The sequence below is a fragment of the Neolamprologus multifasciatus genome, chromosome 19, assembly GCF_963576455.1.
Source record: "Neolamprologus multifasciatus chromosome 19, fNeoMul1.2, whole genome shotgun sequence".
Taxonomy (NCBI): domain Eukaryota; kingdom Metazoa; phylum Chordata; class Actinopteri; order Cichliformes; family Cichlidae; genus Neolamprologus; species Neolamprologus multifasciatus.
Genome location: NC_140457.1, coordinates 8,901,468 through 8,919,757, shown reverse-complemented (window position 1 = coordinate 8,919,757; position 18,290 = coordinate 8,901,468). Strand labels below are relative to the sequence as shown.

The 18,290-nt window shown below is 39.4% G+C and overlaps 3 protein-coding genes across 3 annotated transcripts in view; 1 reads left to right on the top strand and 2 right to left on the bottom strand.

Moving 5' to 3' along the window:
• pcnx1 (pecanex 1) overlaps positions 1-5,061 on the bottom strand; it is a 36,869-nt gene extending 31,808 nt beyond the window's left edge. Inside the window, 2 exon segments of the mRNA XM_085143370.1 lie at positions 3,099-3,313; positions 4,660-5,061. Coding sequence (XP_084999496.1) covers positions 3,099-3,313; positions 4,660-4,812 — 368 coding nt within the window. The 5' untranslated portion in view covers positions 4,813-5,061.
• Positions 5,062-6,850: 1,789 nt separating this feature from the next.
• Positions 6,851-10,131, bottom strand: med6 (mediator complex subunit 6). The gene is made up of 8 exons (XM_085143364.1): positions 10,041-10,131; positions 8,899-9,058; positions 8,602-8,693; positions 8,427-8,509; positions 8,219-8,327; positions 7,939-8,054; positions 7,811-7,838; positions 6,851-7,507 (listed from the first exon to the last, which is right to left on the bottom strand). The coding sequence occupies exons 1-8, from the start codon at positions 10,060-10,062 to the stop codon at positions 7,377-7,379; spliced, it is 741 nt and encodes a 246-aa protein (XP_084999490.1). The 5' UTR covers positions 10,063-10,131; the 3' UTR covers positions 6,851-7,376.
• Positions 10,132-12,898: 2,767 nt separating this feature from the next.
• Positions 12,899-18,145, top strand: ttc9 (tetratricopeptide repeat domain 9). The gene is made up of 3 exons (XM_085142296.1): positions 12,899-13,555; positions 13,935-14,117; positions 15,539-18,145. The coding sequence occupies exons 1-3, from the start codon at positions 13,081-13,083 to the stop codon at positions 15,619-15,621; spliced, it is 741 nt and encodes a 246-aa protein (XP_084998422.1). The 5' UTR covers positions 12,899-13,080; the 3' UTR covers positions 15,622-18,145.
• Positions 18,146-18,290: the final 145 nt, after the last annotated feature.

Here is an 18,290-nt window from a genome sequence, read left to right as displayed (position 1 = left end):
CTTTATCTCCTCTTAACTCTGCCATCAACAAGGCATTTTTAACTAGTAACAAAGTGGTCAGTAAGTGTACTCCCACAATGTACTACTGTTTCTTAGTATTAACACTGATGAAACGTATCCCCACAAAAGGTGGGGATTAATTGAAAGCACATATACACCTCTACTGTTAAAGATAAGTGTAGATTTATGTGGCCAATGAGAAATAATCTTAACATCTTTTTAGTTTATGTCACTGAAATTACATTTAAATAAGATAATGCTTCAAAATAACTAACCAAATAAGTGCCTGAAAGCATTTCAAGATGGCTGCTGAATAATGACGCTTGCTTCAAGAGCTTTGCCAATATGACAGATCCAATAAATTGGGAGGAAAAGAAGTAATAAAACCCAGTGCATGCTGTGTAAAGCACGTGGCAATAACTGTAAAACCTTTATTTTTTGTCAACTGGTAGCCCTCTGGAGGTTTTTCTTTTTCCCTTTAAGGAGTACTCCCTCGTTTGGTTTGTACTTTAAAGCAAACATGTGGGAGACATGATGAATCTTCCTGCCAACACTTTCACGCCACTTCACTGGCCTACAAGTGCTGGTAGTGTGCCAAAACAAAACCAACACACAAATGAACCAGAAAACGGAGGGGATGAAACAGACCGCTAATGTAAGTAACACTAGTTTTACAGACAGAATTAAAAAAATAAAAATAAAATAAAAAAATCAGCTTCATAGAAATGTATGGCCCAGAAAATGCATCCAACACATTTGTAAAGCTTTAAAGAAAAACACAATATTTCTGGATGAATCTAAACTTAAGTGTTGGCAATATTATTGAGACGGACAGAAAACTCTGCAATGGTTTTTAGAACAGCGCCACATAACAGATGTTTTAGCTGAGGAGAAATTAAATGTCACTAAACAGTTTGTTTAAAAGCAACTTCCTGAAGTGGTGTCAGCATGTATGGTTTAATAATTTGAAGTCACCCTAAAGCAGCTACCCAGCTAACCTTTGAGTAACGTCTGTTTTCCAGAATCATCACTACTCTAGACCTCCTTCCTCAGCTCCATTAGACAATGACAGATCACATGATCTTTAAGTGACTGATCACTTAAAGTCAGTCACACTTTCTGATCACTCATCTTCAGTGTTGGGTAAGTTACTTTAAATTAGTAACTTAGTTACATTACTAGTTACTTGTATCAAAAGTAACTCAGTTAAGTAACTCAGTCAAGTTACTCGTTACTTTCAAAGTAACTAGTTACTAGGGAAAGTAACTTTGGTTTTACTCAGAATTCTCTTGTTAATGCGTTGCTTCCATAACTTTGCCAGTCTTCTAGCTTGCTTACTTGCCACAAGTGCACTGTGCCACCTACCAATAGAAAGAAAAAAAATAATGTGCATATTTCCACGAGAGAAATCCCACGCCTGGACCGTCATTGACCGCTGCCATGATTCTAGTCTACGTCACAGTGTCATGTGCGCTTTTTACATCCAACACAAAAACTGCAGTCGTGGTGCTTTCGATTGTACTCAGAACTCGGAAATTCTGCCTTCCGAATAGGAAGATGTAGGTAACACCAGACTGCAGATGAGCTGCATACAGGGCTGGTTTGGGACAAAAAATTGGCCTGGGCATTTTGACTAGAGACCAGCCCGCCATTATAGGAAAAATCATAAAGCCTTTGAATGAAAACAAACGCTGCTGTGACAGTGATGAACACTGTTCTGATGGTATATATGTATCAGTCTATCAATCGCTTGTTGTAAGATTCAGATAATTATTTTTTTAAAAGCTAGACATTTTAAATGAGAATAAGAAAGAAAAGTACTTCTTTGTGCCCCCCTCTCCCTGTTAATGCCCTACCTGGCCCCCCTGGCAAAACTTTGCTAGATCCACCCCTGCACAATTACCAGCTGTCAGCTACCTAAAAAAGGATCCTGGTGTTATTTGTGTCTCAGAAACAGTTGATAACTTCCCTTCAACTGATTCATGTTAACTAAAAGGTAAACCTGTTTCTCCATCACCTGTTCAGCTCTGATGATTCAGTAAGGACATCTCCTGGTTTCATCTTCATGTTTCCCTCTCACCAGATAACTAAACCGATAACATGACCACCAGCTTTTACAGCTGTGGCTCCAGCAAACATCAGCTGATACTAGAAATTAATATTGAATAAATTCTAACAACAGCTGATCAAGCTTAAACATGCTGCTGTTGTTTAACGTGACCTCCGCTGGTTTCCTCTTTCTGGCGCAAAGTGGGCAATAAACAAACAAGAAAGAAAAGCCGATCAGCTGATCATTGATCAGTTTTCATGATTGAAGTAGAAACAGGAGAAGGAGGGTGAGAGGATGAGAGAAGAAGAGGCAGCTGTGCAGCTCCCGCTTTGTGTCTTTTTCATTGTAGCTGAAGTACGGGACAAACTGCTTCCTTTTCAGCTCAATACGAAGCGCGTGATATTTTCTCTGAATACGAGACAATTCTGTTTTTTATGGGACGGTTGGCAACTCTAATAATTAACCTTATGAACAAAATAAAGTTTAACATCAGTAACATCATGGCACCCACCCAGCTGTATAGAAACTCCGTCATGCTAGCTAGTACCCAGTACGGAAAAAGTCAGAATAACAAAAATAAGCTCCACCTACACTTGGTTTATATCTGACCCAGATAGACTGCAGGTCATAACTTCTTACCTGAAGTTCAGTTCACACTCGGACCAGCGGCCACCTCGGGTCTCTCCTCCTGCCTCCCCTTTCTCTCATCCACCTGCTGGCCTCCACCACTTGCTAATGTTACTGAATATGTGGAAACTCCGCGATAGCCACCACACGAAGTAACGACCCTATCTAAATCCCAGTAACGACTAACGCGTTCCTGATTTTGGCATAATAACTAGTTACCGTTCTTGTTACCACAATAATAACGTAGTTACTGTAACGCGTTACTTTATAACGCGTTAGTCCCAACACTGCTCCTCTTACAGTGCAATTTATTTCTGCTTAATGATCTTGCACATCCTCTACAGAATATTTTATCAGTTGTGCACTACAGTGCTCCATCTCCAGATATTAAATCCGCCAACAGACTATAACGTGAACTTACCCTGGGCCATTGCTGTCCTCCCTTCGGGTCACGCCTCCATCAATAGCCCCCTCTGTGCCACCTCTGCTCCCCTGATTCTCCTTAGCCTGATGCTCCACCACCTCCCCCTCATCCAAGGCATAGTGGAGGCGGTAATTCACCGTCTTCAGCAGCAGGAACATGGCAGCAATCACACCACAGTAGATTCCCACTATCACCATGGTTGGCGGTAGGGCCTGGACGTAGAGGAAGAAGTAGGGAAAAAAGTTATATAGACAACCCTCTTACGGTTTTGTTTTTACCCATGTTACAGCATTTTATATCCATTTTCTTTTCTGTGTTTATCTCAGCAGCCCAGGAGTGATGTTGATTAAATTTGGACATTCAGACACGATGACACATCATTTATAAACCCGTGAACTGGAACCAAGCACTGCCACAGAGAAAATGAGCTAAAAAAGATAATTACATTATTGCACCTATTGTCCCAATTATTTATGACGCATCTGCAGTGTCTTAAGATTTGATTAGGAATTTTATGTCTGCTTAGTGCAGCTGACAAGGAGGCTATTACAGAAAGAGGTGACTAGATGGGCTCTAGGCTCTCTCTTGTCCTTGAGATATCCTCCTGCATCTGCTTGTAGCTCTCACAAACAGCAGCGGCGCAACTCAAACTTGCGGCTCAATATAAACCACAGAGCTGACCAAAGCATTTCCACTCCAGGAATAGAAAGGAAACCACAAACCTATTTCAAACACCCCGGTTTCTTTATATAGAAGTGAGCACACAGACATTCATAATCATGTCAGCAGTTATAAATGTGCATTTTATGTGTGCAGGACATAAAGTTTGGCAAGCAACCTTTTATTGACGTGCCACAGAAAAGAGCACCTTCAGAAAGTAAAGCCGTTTAAAAAAAAACCGGCAAACAAAGACATTTTGAGATGAAAAAACTGAACAAGCAGCTCTCAGCTATATGATTCTGATTCCTGGGCTTTTACACGGGGAAGATCACTGCTAACATCCTTGTGAACTGTGCTCCTACAGTCACAGCTGGTAGCTTCTGAAAACTGGTGATACCAAAAATCACTGCCGACCGGAGGACAACAAATAGATAAAGATGGGGGAAGGGAAAATAAATTCACTGATTACAGCCTCACACAGTGTAAATATCCAAGTGGACCTTAACCGAAACACAGAATATGAACAAAAGAGCGTTTAGGTACGATCTAGTTGATGGACAGTAGACTGAAACCTGAAGGAGTTAAAGGCTCTTTTGTTAACGTCTCCACCAGAATAAGGTTTATTTGCTAAGAAATGCTTTTGCTTAATGGATAATTTGGATAATTCCACTATACTTCAAATATCCCACTGCGTTTCCTTAGTTTAATATGAGTGTACGTTGTCTCCGCTCCAGATAATAGACCGAGACCGACCGTTAGTGAGCTGTGGCTGCTAACCTAACGGACAGTTGGTTTGGTTAACTTAAGCTGTCAACAGTCATGACAAATACATAAAGAAATACCAGTCTATGAGGTAAAAATAAATAAAATAAAATAAAAAGGAGACAAAGCGGCTCACCATGTACAGCGTGAAGGGGAAACATAGCAGAAAGAGCCAGATGTAGAGATGTAAAGCGTTGACGAACGTATTCTGATCGGGGTCGTAGTACCATCCGCCTGTGATTGAAGCCCAGACCCCCTGCCTCAGGATCTGCAAAGTCTGCGACCCCATGTTGTTTTATCCCCTCCGACGAATCCAGGCGGAACCGACCGACACAACAACCGGGGTGACACGCTGGGGCTAGTCGTCGTTCAACATGACAAACGGCGCTCTGTTTTCAGACACTGGCCTGAAAATCCCCTCTGCAGCCATCTTCTCTCTGCAGCTAGCCAGCCAGCTGGGGCACTGTTCAGTCCTCCACTGAGGAAGACTGCTATCCCACCACGCCCTGCGAGGAAGTTCTTCTTCGTGGCATCGGTACTGTTTACACTAAATATAAGACGTATAAGCTTTGTGTCTTCACCCTTCTGGTTTTTACTCGCTCTCCTTATTGGAAAATTATATTTTTCAGTGAGTAGGCATGTTTATTTGATTGTGACTCAACAGGGTGATGGTAGTGAGCATAAACGTATGAAATAAAAATTTTAAAATCAGCCACATATATGGAGCTTTATACTAAATATGACTAAATGGCGACAGCTGTCGGTTAAAAAAAATACCTGCTACATTAAGAATGCAAAATGGTACGCGAATTCTCTCCAACTAACAAAAGTCCTGGTCCCACATGGTGAAATATGGCATGTCTGTTTTTCTGTGGTAACTAGTCAAGGTGGGGTGACCTCCAACCACTTTTAATATATATGGTGTTGTAAAAAAGTAAGAAGCCTTTTGTTAAATCATGAATTAACTGCACATTTTTTAGTTCAATTTCACTACTTATACCCAGGTCTGATTACAGCCAGACCGGACAAATTTAGAAATCACCAAAATAAAACCTATTTGACAAACTGAAGTAGATTAAAAGATCTTAAAAAGCAACATATCATGTCATGATCTAAAGCAGGGGTGTCAAACTCAAATGCTCAGTGGGCCAAAATTCAAAACTGGAACAAAGTCGCGGGCTAACGTTAATATTTATTGAAATATATTTATTCCTCCAGATATAAGAATGAATCTTTTCTTATGGACTCAAAGACGTTTTGCTGAAAAACTGAATATGGAACAAGCAAAGCTTAATACTAAACAATATATACATTAGCTGTATAATACCAGTAGGCCAGCTCTGATAGTAAATTGGTATGGCTTTGCGGGCCAAATGTAATTAGGCTGCGGGCCAAATGTAATTAGGCTGCGGGCCAAATTTGGCCCGCGGGCCAGAGTTTGACACCTATGATCTAAAGGAACAACTGAGAAACAAAGTCACCGATATCTGTCAGCCTGGAAAGGATTACAAAGATATTTCAAAGGTTTAGAAACTCCAGCCAACCACAGTGAGAGCCATCATTCACAAATGGAAAAAACTTGGAACATCGGTGGACCTTCCCAGGAGTGGCCGAGGTACCAAAATTACTCTAAGGGTTCGATGACTCATCCAGGTCACAAAAGAACGCAGCATATCTAAAGAACTGCTTCCTGTAATTGATCGAACCATGAACTCCGCGCTCTACCAGAAAATCCTGAAGGAGAATGTCCAGCCAGTTCGTGCACCAAAGTTCAAGCATACTTGACTAATACAGTAAGACAATGACCTGAAACACACAAGAAGGTTGAGCTGATTGTGTTGTTCAATGAAGAGTGGTTCAAAAAAATCCTCCACAGAAATGTGAAGGACTCATTGCCAGTTATCACAAATCCTTCAAAATTAGTGTAATCAGGTACAAAATGGGACGAATGAATAAACCTACAACCACCCATGAACCCAAATCATAAGATTAATAAGAATCAGGCACAGATACAGTAATGTGCAAAATTCCACCCCTCATTTCTTTACATTTTGCTTCCAATAAGTAAAAGTGTAAAGTGTCACACAAAACACACAACAAAATCTCCAGAAACCAGATGACGCAGTGTGAGATCATCTTGACAGGGAACAGAACAAAAGGCAGCCATCATCCAAAGTAGCATGATATAAAGAAATCAGGGTTGACGCAAGACAGGAAAAATGCTACAGTGCAGCGAATCTTAATTACAGGTTGAAATAAAACAAGAAAAACGGATCAAATAAATGTGAAGCCTGTTAAATGTTAAGAATTAAACAGATCAGAACACATTAATCAATACCATTTAATGTATATTTAAAAAACATACAAAAGCAGGGCATTTCTTCCGAAGGAGATGAAAGTGTCTGAAATGAACAAGCCATGTTCGGGTCAAGAGGCCATTTGCTTGGCAGATGAGATGACACATCTTGTTTGTAAAGCAGACAGCGAATTAAATGATCCTCTGAAGTCACTACAACAGAAACATTAAGATGATGTTGACAGTAAGCTGACACCGATGCTGATGTCAGCTTATCATCATAAAAAAAAAAAACAACCCTCCCCCACTTCAAATTGCTTGTTTGTGCTACAGCTGCTTGAAGCCTTTCAAGGGCACAGGACTAATGCTGCAGCGTAAAAGGAGTCCCAACACTGACATAAACAATTGACTCCTTTTATTTCCAGTATTCTAAAAATTGATCAAATAAGCAGAGAGTTGGGGAGGTAACACAAATGTCTCAAGTCATTTTCCCAGTGAGTGATGTAGGACTTTGCAGAGCTGTGCGCAACCTTCCCAGTGTCTGACAAATATGGCTGTCACTGCAGTCTTGCTCTTTTCTCAGGAGGTGGTTTGTTAGGTGGAGCCGGGGCAGAGGACTTGGTTGCCTGCTCCCTCTCCTCTTGCTTCACTGTTTCTGCGGGAGGTTCAGGTTCCTTTTTCACCTCAACTGGAAAACAAAAGCCTGTAGTTAAAAGTAAACTCAAGAATTTGGCCTTGAAGGACAGACATTAAAAACTAAACTTAACTGATTTTAAAATTGAAATATTCAGCAGAAAAACTAATTGATTTTCTTTTAGTTTAATCAAACAACATGAATTCAATTCTGAAAGTAAAAGCAATGTTTCACATATGAAAATAAATTAATATCTTAGTAATCTGCAGAGTGTTAAGCACTTCCAGACAGACTCTGATAGACTCTTATTATATATCATAATGATCTATAAACAAAAAACGGTTTTAAATATCATACCTGGAATGGGCTTCTCACCAGGCTTAGGCTAAAAGTTCAGAGAAAATCAAAACAAAACAAAATCAATACGATTGACTCCTCTTAGACTCAAAATTCAAATGAACAAGCTGGACAATAGCTGACAGTACCTGATAGAAAGTTGGTGGAAATTTTGACCTCAGGTCCAAAAGGAGTGTGTCAACGCGATGCCTCTGAAACAGAGAGCTAGGCTCCTCTTTCTTCTTAGTCTTTGGTTTGGCTTTTTCTGTATAAGAGATTCATGTTAATCACTTTCTGTCAAAGTCATTATTTTAAATAAACAAGGAAAACAGGTTCTGGCTCCTTCTTTGTTGCTAGTGTTTGTGATCACATCACATAACTGATAATCAGAACTTTAACATCTAAATTGTAAACTTCCAAACCGCTTACCTCTCTCCTCATGGTCCTTGAAGTGCCACCAGTATCCCTTGGATGGGTGATAGCGACAATATGACATGGCCTCATCGAAAGCAGACTGGATTCCATGTACAGCGGAAAGCTAAAAACAGATATGATTAATAGAAATAACACTGATTTTTTTTTTTAAATCAATGTTACACAAACCTATCTTTTACAGAATTACAATGAATATTTTTACCACTCTAGAGCTGATAACTGTTCCCAGGTCTGGAGCCTGATACACGACTCCTGCTATGATGTAGTAATCAGCCAAGGGAACCACTGTAGTATGAACAGAGAAGCAGAAATTCAACTGATGTGAAATGAAGACTTTACAAATCTAACAAATAACGGCTTGAGTGTTTGGAACTCACCTTGTGTCGGTGACTGCCTCTGTTGTTTACGGATTATATAAAGAATTGGCTCCTGAGCATGAAGAAGGATGTATTCAACTCCCACCATCTGACTGTAAATGAGACAGAAGCAATGTTTTCACAAATCGGCAGATGTAGCAATATTATAATAGTATTACTTGTCTGTATGTATGTGTTTGGGCTCTACTTGGCAATATGATTTTGATCAGAATGTCTCACTTCATAACACTTAATGTAATATTCTTAAAAACCTTTTCACTGCTCTGTATCAAATTTCCATCTATAAAACAAACTTACTTCAGATGATCCACGGTAAGCCGCTGCATCTTCACTACCTCATTATTGCAGGTACGGTCATAAAAAGGGTTGCTTCTGTCAGAAAAGTACTCCAGCACATTTCCAGGATTAAGACCTGGTACCCAATTGCTGTCCACCCAGGATATCCCGAGAAGGTTATCTGGAAATTAAACAAGCATTCAATTTACGAAATTATATTATTAACTGATGCTGCCTGAGAAATAACTGAGTGCATTTATATGTTAGGGATGAAATCACATCTCAGCTTGACATGGATATTGTCAATACTGATAGCATTTTATTGATGAAAATGTCTTGTTAAACAACTATAGAGATGCCTTATTTGTGTGTGTGTGTGTGTGTGTGTGCGTGTGTGTGGGGGGGGTAATGAATATAATTGAGGAACTGAGTCTGTATTAACACAACCTGATAATGAAAATGGGTCAAATGTTTATGAAGGAAACATGACGGCAATTCTGGTTTCCTGATTAACATGATTAGGCTTTTGATAATAAAAGGTTTTATTTCAGGTAATAACAAGACACTAATAACAAATGACTTATCTCACTGTGAAACCTGCGTTTTGTGAGAGCTGAGTTCCTCAGCAGATCCGAAATAATGCTCAAACAGAGCAGCTATTTGTATTTCTTGATTTTATATCAAATAAAATCAAACTACATAATATAGCTTCATCTTTTATATGCTTCTCTATTGCAAGTATATTTATCAGATGTTAGGATACATGAATAAAGATAATGAATAAATATAACTCGGAACAGCTAAACGGACCAGTGAGCAGCGTCCATATTACCAATAATGCAGACATCACTTTACCAAAGATGAATAACCCACTATACTGTAAAACTGAAGGCTACAATGACTTGAAGTTGTTTTCTGTTGTAACCACCACCAAAAGTCATTCTAAGGCTCTGGCAGACAGCATAAGCTATGCTAGCCAATATGCTAATGAAAAGCGAAGGAGACGCTACTCGTTAACAGATTTGCTTGCAGCACAGACGAATAAGCTTGAAGCTGCAGAAAAAAAAAACAATCAGGGCGATGTTTCGAAGTTATAAATAACATGAGATTTTTATACTAATTAAACCGCACATCTAAAAAAAGAATATAATGGATTTAGCTACCTCTGAAATCCACCGACGCCATGATATAAACAAATGGTCTCCTAAAGATTACGTCTCTGGCGCTTTAGGTCGTACTTTGATTACGTCATTGTACTTTTCGGCTGAGAATGTGATTAAGATGAGAAATGCTTTTGCTACAGCAGCTGAAATACTTCTGTTACTACTACTACTACTACTAATAATAATAATAATAATGATAGTAATACGAATAACAATACTAATAATAATGATATGACAAATATGACAGATATATAATGTTAAAGAGGGTGATGGCATGTGGTATGAAAGACTTTCTCTGTTTTTGTGGCAGCAGAGCTGAATCAGTCTGTCAGAAGAGATGCCTTTTCAATAATTTATTTACAATTTATTCAGTGACCTTCTCTTCACCACAGCTTTACTGGTCTCCAATTTACAGCCAGTCACAGAGCTAGCCTTTATCAATAGTTTATTCAGTCTGTGGGTGTGACCAGCTCTAAGGATCTCAGCTTTTTTGGAAAATAGTTTAGCTTGTGGATATAGACACCTAGGTATTTCCTGTCCCAGGATAGACACAGTTCATTTGGTATTCCTCTTCCTTCTGAAGCCTATCTCCACCTCTAGTCTTATTATTCACAAGCAGAACTCCTCCCAGACCACTCATCAAAAAATATCCAGTGGTGCTCAGTAGTCCTCCTCCGGCCCATCACTAATACATTCTGTAATTGGCACAGCCCAGAGGTGTACTGAAATTCTTAAGTGTAAAGCATGAGCAGGACTGGAGGCAGCTCAGTCTCAGTGGAACTCCTTTGCTGGTCATCACCAGATCAGTCAGAAACACTGCCCAGTCTCACATGTTTTTGTCCGTACTCAGTAATCCATGAGATGTGAGCATGTTTACTGACATTTCCTGTAGCTTTTCTCTCAATAAGAATTTCAATCAATCAATCAATCAATCAACCAATCAATCAATCAATCAATCAATCAATCAATCAATCAATCAATTCACTTTAGAATAAATATGATCATCCCCACCACCAGTCATTACTATCTAGAGTGAAATAAGCTGTATACAGTATGCAGACGATTGCACCATCCACTCCCAGATTTTGTGTTTATGCAGACTGCAGAGGGTTAAGAGATGTATTTCACCTGAGTGTTCAGAAATAATGCAGAATAATGAATGTTTATTCATCATGTATTTAAAAAGTGCATGCATGAAGTGGAGTGTAATGGGAGTGTGATGGGCAGACTGTATTTTCCATTAGGTTCCCATTGTATAGACTTTATAGACTTTATAAAAAAGTTCATACAAAAACTTATTATAAGATTTTTTTTAAATTAAAATTATGCTTGGTGGAATATCTTATTGTAAATGTACGTTTTGTAATTACCCCATGCTAATTTTAACTAAAGCTTTCGCCACCAGAGGGCAACATTTTGCCAGTAGATGTATTGAAATGTTTTTTGATGCCTGCCATTTTTCTTTTTAGGCCTAATTCCCTTTCCTTATACCCCCAGTTATACTCCATTGTGGACCTGTGAACAGACTTCTGGAGGTATCATAATAAGGTAATCTGTTTAGTTAGTTTGGTAAGATTGTCAACTAGTTTTTAAAAGAAAAAAATTGTCAGGTAACAAGCCATTTTTATCATATTTATGTTACTATTAAGCACCAATCATATTACACTTAAAATATAACACGATATATATATATATATATATATATATATATAAAATCTTTGAGTTATTACAAACATGCAATAATGTTGCATATTTTCGGAGTGTAGATCTAACTGATCTCTTTTAGTATTTAGTATTGACTTAAAACACACACACACACGCACGCACACACACACGCACGCATACACACGCACACACGCACACACACACACACACACACACACACAATGTCATAAATGATGTGGTCATTCTTAATTTGGTAAAATTCTACCCTCACTTTCAGTGCATACAAACTCTTATAGTAAGGCTAAGAACTGCAAAGACATTTTTACACGTGTTCGCACTTGTTGACAGCAGCATGCTGTAGATCCCAGGCGCGTGATAACGATTTCATGGGTTACATGGTCTTTATTTCTGATCAGCAGCATTTGTTCAACGCTGAAATTCCAGAGACACACCCAGACAGACAGCTGACTTCATTGCCCCAGTGACAGTCACAGGAGAGACACGGTGAACAAACAACATGACACACGCTCAGTGCTGCCGAGAAAATGGCCAGTCAAAATGAAACCGTATGCCCGAAAATGCTCGTACACATGCCCCTCCGTCTTCATAACAGAGACTAATCACACTATCATCCTGAAAAAACCCCATCCGAATGACATCATAGTCTGTAATTAGGAGTCTGTAGTCTGTCAAGAGTAGCTGCTCTGGCAAAGCTGCTCTGTAGAGATAAAATGAGCTGGATGAGCTTTATCTGATTCATCTGAGTAGAGATGACTACATTCCTCCACTTTAAGACAAGCGTGACACCAAAAAAAGAGTCAAAGTCAAATTATATTCACTCCGATCAAGTTTTTCCTCTGGGGTGAGATGGCTTAGGAAGGATGAAATACGGCAATTTATTACACGGTCATTTGGCTTATTTAGAAATACAACACAAGAAATCCCCAATTGGGCCACAAATTACCACTTGCGTCTGAAGGGGAAATAGAATAACTTCTTCTTTTTTTAAAAAAAAAATGTTAATTCAAATACAGGACTGTAACTTCCCTCTCATTTCTCACAGGTTGCAAACGAACTGATAATAAAATTATCTTCAGATAAATTGATAATGATATTAAACCTCTTCTTCCTGGTGTGGGACCCCCATGGGACCACTGGTTCTGTGTGTATCGACCAATCGGCGCGTTTGAAGAGAAACATACGAGAGCAGGCTACAACAGAGGAGCGCGCATCGCGTAGGGGTGCGCACACAGACGTAGTTGCGACACTGGCGAGGCGAAGGCGCGATACAGCCGAGAGGATGCAGTGAAAAGCCTCAATTTCCCAGCTAATTTACAGCCGGGCAGGGCAGCTATAATAGAAATAAAGATCGAAGATGAGTGTGATCCAGGCTGCGCACGACGGCAGGGTGGATAGTGGCAAAGGCAGCCACACTGACAACGCCTGCGGATCCCCACGGCTCCAGCAGTGCGCTCACCCCCCTAACAGCAGCAGCAGCCGGACCAAAGATGCCAGATATCAGCAGCAGCTCCAGCAGCAGAAGCATCATGGTGGGTCGATGCTGAAACAACCATCCTACAACGAACCAGCGGACGTCGTGAGACGGGCGCTGGACTTTAAGAGCCAAGGCACCCAGTGCTACAAGGATAAGAAGTACCGAGAGGCAATCGGCAAGTATCACCGGGCTCTGCTCGAGATTAAAGGGCTGTGCAGGGTTCTGGGGGATCCGGACACAAGCTCCAAGTCACCCTCCTCCCTGCTGCCGACCATCAGCAAGTCCACCACGCTGACGGATGAGCAGAAGGGGGCAATGGAGAACGCAGAGCTGGAGTGTTACAACAGCCTGGCCGGTAAGAGACGTTTCTCGCATACATTTCCCACAGATGGACACAGATTCCACTTATCAGCTGTCTTTTCAGCAGAGGGAAATTCTGGGAATACTCCAGAGCTCATGAATGATTCACTGCCAGTATGAGTCATTCTCAGGCTTACCCCACAATCCGCCTCACTTTCTTTTTAATTATCACTTTGCTTAAATGGTATATTTATTCACCCCTTGGCAAACTTAAATTATTTGCTATATGTTTAAGATTTAACCAAAGAATCAGCTGTGTTTTAGTCCCTGACAGGACATATTAGTACTTCAGTAAAATAATACAAGTCTAACATTGGGTCTTGCAGTGTGATCAGGAGTTTCACCCTCTCTCCCCTCTTTTAATCTCTTTCTAGCTTGCCTTTTGCAAATGGAGCTGGTGAACTATGAACGAGTAAAGGAATATTGCCTGAAAGTGCTTAACAAGGAAGGAAAAAACTTCAAAGCTTTGTACCGATCTGGAGTGGCCTATTACCACCTAGGAGACTTCCAGAAAGCCCTGTACTACCTGAAGGAGTCACACAAGCAGGAACCTTCAGGTAAGGATTGCTGGTTCATGGCAAGGAACATTACACCCCGGAATAATATCTGAAATACACGATACATTATTTATGCAGCTTGCTGACTGTAAAAAACATTTAAGGGTGATGAGATGACTAGTAGAGAAAATAAAATAAAAACAAGTAGGAGTCATCCTTCATCATGCTTCATTGCAATTCGAAATGTGGGTGAGATTCAGTATTTCAGTCTGGACCAAATAGAAGATATCTAATTTAGTTGCTCTGAGCATTTAAAGAAACTGATTTCTGGGACAAGGTAAAAAGATGGCATTAGTGTTGTAGTGGCTCATTAATGTAGTGGTTTATACATTTGCCCAAAAAACAAAAGATCCCTGGAGGAGACATAAATCCCTTTGGGGTTGTATCAGGAAGGGCATCTGGTGTAAAAAAAAAACAAAAACAAAAAACATGCGGAGCTACCTGCTGTGGTGACCCCTGTGAACAAGGGTGTAGCTGACAGTAGCTTGTGTATCATGTAAAAGTGTTTCACATGAACATGAACAGGTGCACTGCAGAGATATTTGTGGACTTCAATAAATAAATAAAAATAAAACAGGTGACTGTTGTGGTATAGAAATGGAATAGCGGGCTGTTGACTGGCACTAAACTGACTTCATGCAAAAATATCAAGTGCATTGCAGATATGACAGTGAAACCACTGAGTGACATGTTTAACATAGTACAGAGTGCTTGAGACAGAGGTAGCTGGACTTCTATTGAGTTCCTGAAGATGTTTCACATCTAAAAGCTGACAGGGTGAACCAGGTATTTGATTAATAATATGAAATTTACAAGATTTTTCTTTTGTATCTGGAGAGTAAAATTATCACTGTGGGCTTTTGGCCTATTTGTGATTCTGTCCCTAGATGTTATTTAAATAATTGGGCAGAAATCTGGTGCCTAAGATACGCACAGTGAATCAGATTTTCTAGCACAACCTTGGCCTTTTCAATGTCGGTGCTTCATTCATGTCACCCAACATTAATCAGAGCTACAGAAAATACCACAGGAAAACTAGTCAAGTTAGGTAATATGACAACTTTAGAGGGTTATTTGTTGCTTGAATGGCAGGTGGGAAAACTGTAGATGAAGAGGAGTCTGCAAACAGCCTCCTTCACGTGGTTAATATCTATTTGTTATGTGTATGTTTGTTTATTTATGTACTAAGCTAGTAAGATCATTTACAAAAAAAAAACACTGCAGATACACAAGATCTTCATATGGAGCTTGTTATGTTTTTGCACTTCCAAAAAGCTGTGGTATAAATGACTTCTAGCTGCTTTACTTTAATTCCATGTACTACAGAGTTGTGTTTAAATGGAAGATTTACGACCATATTGATGTACAGTTTCCTGTCTGAGCAGGAAATAATTCAGCCTTTTCCTGCCTTTGTTTTCCAGACACCAATGTCATCCGCTATATTCAGCTGACAGAGATGAAGATTCGGAGAAATGCCCAAAGGGAGAAGAAAGAGGCCACATAAGCATTCGCTGTCCGATGACTTCTCTCTCGTCATAAATTTCAGCCCTACTGTGTGCCACCCAGACCTTAAACACCACGGCTTGGAGGTTTTGGTGTAAAATGATGTTTGCTCGCTTTTGCCTTGCACAGCATCTGGTTGCCAGTTACGTGATTGAATTTCACTGTTGTGTGCTTGAAATGTTTATTTTTATTTTTTTTTAAATTGTACAAGGTATTGTGTTTCAAACCCCCAATCATATCTAGTATGAATTTATCCTGAGTATGTTTTACCCATTCCAATCTGATGCACTGCCAGTCCAAACATCGCACATACAGGCCATAACTTGTGATGGAGACAGGAGCAATAAAGGTGAATCCAGCATGTCTGCAGGCGAGTATAACTGTAAATTAGCACCTGCCCTCGCACAAGATGTCTTTTAAATGCCTTGGAGTAAATGAGTAACAACCACCTACACTTCTGTCACCATACTTTGATTTTGAAAGCACTACAAAACTCACTTTTTTATACTCCCAATTATACCTGAAGTAAAGGTGCTAATCGTAAGTAGGTTTAAAACTCAAAATGCTTGGGCAAGGACATCAAGAGCACATGGTTGCTAACTGCGGTATGAGACATATCACAAAATGTAAATAGGCTACTTTATAAAATCACAAGAAGATATCCTGAAGAGGTGAGCTTTTTGTGTTTATTAATGCCAAAATGAAGCACTTCACTCACAGCATTTACTGTATCTTCAAATACTGTGTTTACTGTAAAGGTATGGTTGTAATGTGTGTCTATTGATTGCATTATTTTTTGTGGTGCTGCAGCATTGGATTTCTCTTTAGTTTTCCTTTTTTATTTTCCTAATGAGCTTAACTAAATGAATAGAGAAAACATGATGAAAGCACACGTGTAAATCAATAAATGAAACAATGCTGGGTGGAAAGAGTTGACGTTTTTGTCTTGGTAGTTGACATTGTAAAGCGTAATGTTAATTTTCTAGAGGGATGGTATCAGGATGCAGAAATCCTGACACTGGCAGTTATTTAAGAGTTAATCAACGCTTTTCATTTCCACCATTTTAGTTGATATGGCTAATTTCTTAGCCCCAGCTTTTAAATCTTTATATATTAAGAGTATTATCATTCACACAGATTGTTTTAACAATACAATAAAGTATAAAACTAACATTTACTCTCTTTTATGGAAAATAAAATTCCTGTGCTTGCTAGTTACCAACTTATTCTATCTGATCTTAGATGCTGGATTTCTGTCTTGTGCCTGTATCAACATTAGTTACATGTGAATCAAACCATTCTAATATATCTGTTTGGCAAAGGGATAGCAACAATAGCCCATCCTGTAGCATTAGCTGCAACAAGGGACAATGATAGCTTTCCTGTTTTAAAAAAAGGGTTTGCAAAACTACAGAAAATGTACTGAAAATGTTTGCATAATCGCTTAGGAGAAATATTCAGTCCAACACTCCACATACAAAGATTCTTTAAATACATTTCAAGTTGGTGGCTAATTGGTCACTTGCTAGCAGATGGGTAACAAAGAGTTGAAAACTCGATTTTCTTTCTTCTTTTTCAAAGTTTTAAATTGAGGATTTATAGATATTTTTGGTCAGTTTACACCCTTAGCGGATTGCAGAATCATGTTTCGAACATTATTGGATATTAAGTTACATTTTTCTTAAGTTGTAATTTAATGCTAATGCTAATATACATAAAACAAACTGCTGCTCAGTAATTTTTCAGCGGCTTGTACTTAATTTTGTCTGTTGCTTGCATCTGAGAAGAATTATGGTTTATAGTATATCTTTTTTAATAGTTCCCACTATTTTCTTAGATTTTTAGAACAGTAAAGTTACTGGTAGAGAATAATAATAAGTTTAAGCTGACACGAAGCTGAGGAGACCCAAAAGCTTGGGCTGCCAGGTTTGTGGGACAAAAGCGCCAGTGGCCACATGGTTGGGGATTATCAGAGTGCATTGGTTTTCATCTGCAATCTGAACATATGCATGAAAGCTTAAATGGTGATTCTAAATTGTCTGTAGGTGTACTTGCAACAAACAAAAAACCGTCTCTCTCTCTATTTGCCCTGTGATTAACTGATGATCTGTTCAGGGTGTATCCTGCATATCCCGTAAAAAGCTCCAGCCCTACCAAGAACCTATATCAGAGGTGGGCAATTAATTTCCCCAATGGGCCAAATGAGAAACTGGGACAGTTGTAGAGGGCAACACCAATAAGCTGAACTCAGTCCTACTCAGTATTATTTTTATCTTATCAGCGCAGCCCTCCACAACAGTCCCAGTTTCTCATGTGGCCCCTTGGGAAAATTAATCACCCATTCCTGCCCTAGAGGGAAAAGTGATTAAGAAACTGGATGAACATTGTGAGGCATGCACAAAGGAAGCTGCAGAGAGTATTACAGCACATTGGGTGTGTCATCATATGTAGCATCAGCGTGTATGTGCTGGTCTGTTGTTGGTTTGGTATGTTTTGGGTATAAATTGAACATTTCACATAAAATCTACATATTTTTTTACATGCAAAATAGTTCACTGGGATAAGCAACACAATTTACTCTTGAGCTACTCAAACCCTACTGACTGGCCTAGTGAATACACATTTGTGTTATCATCATCATGGCCCATAGTCACATAAACAAATGTAGAG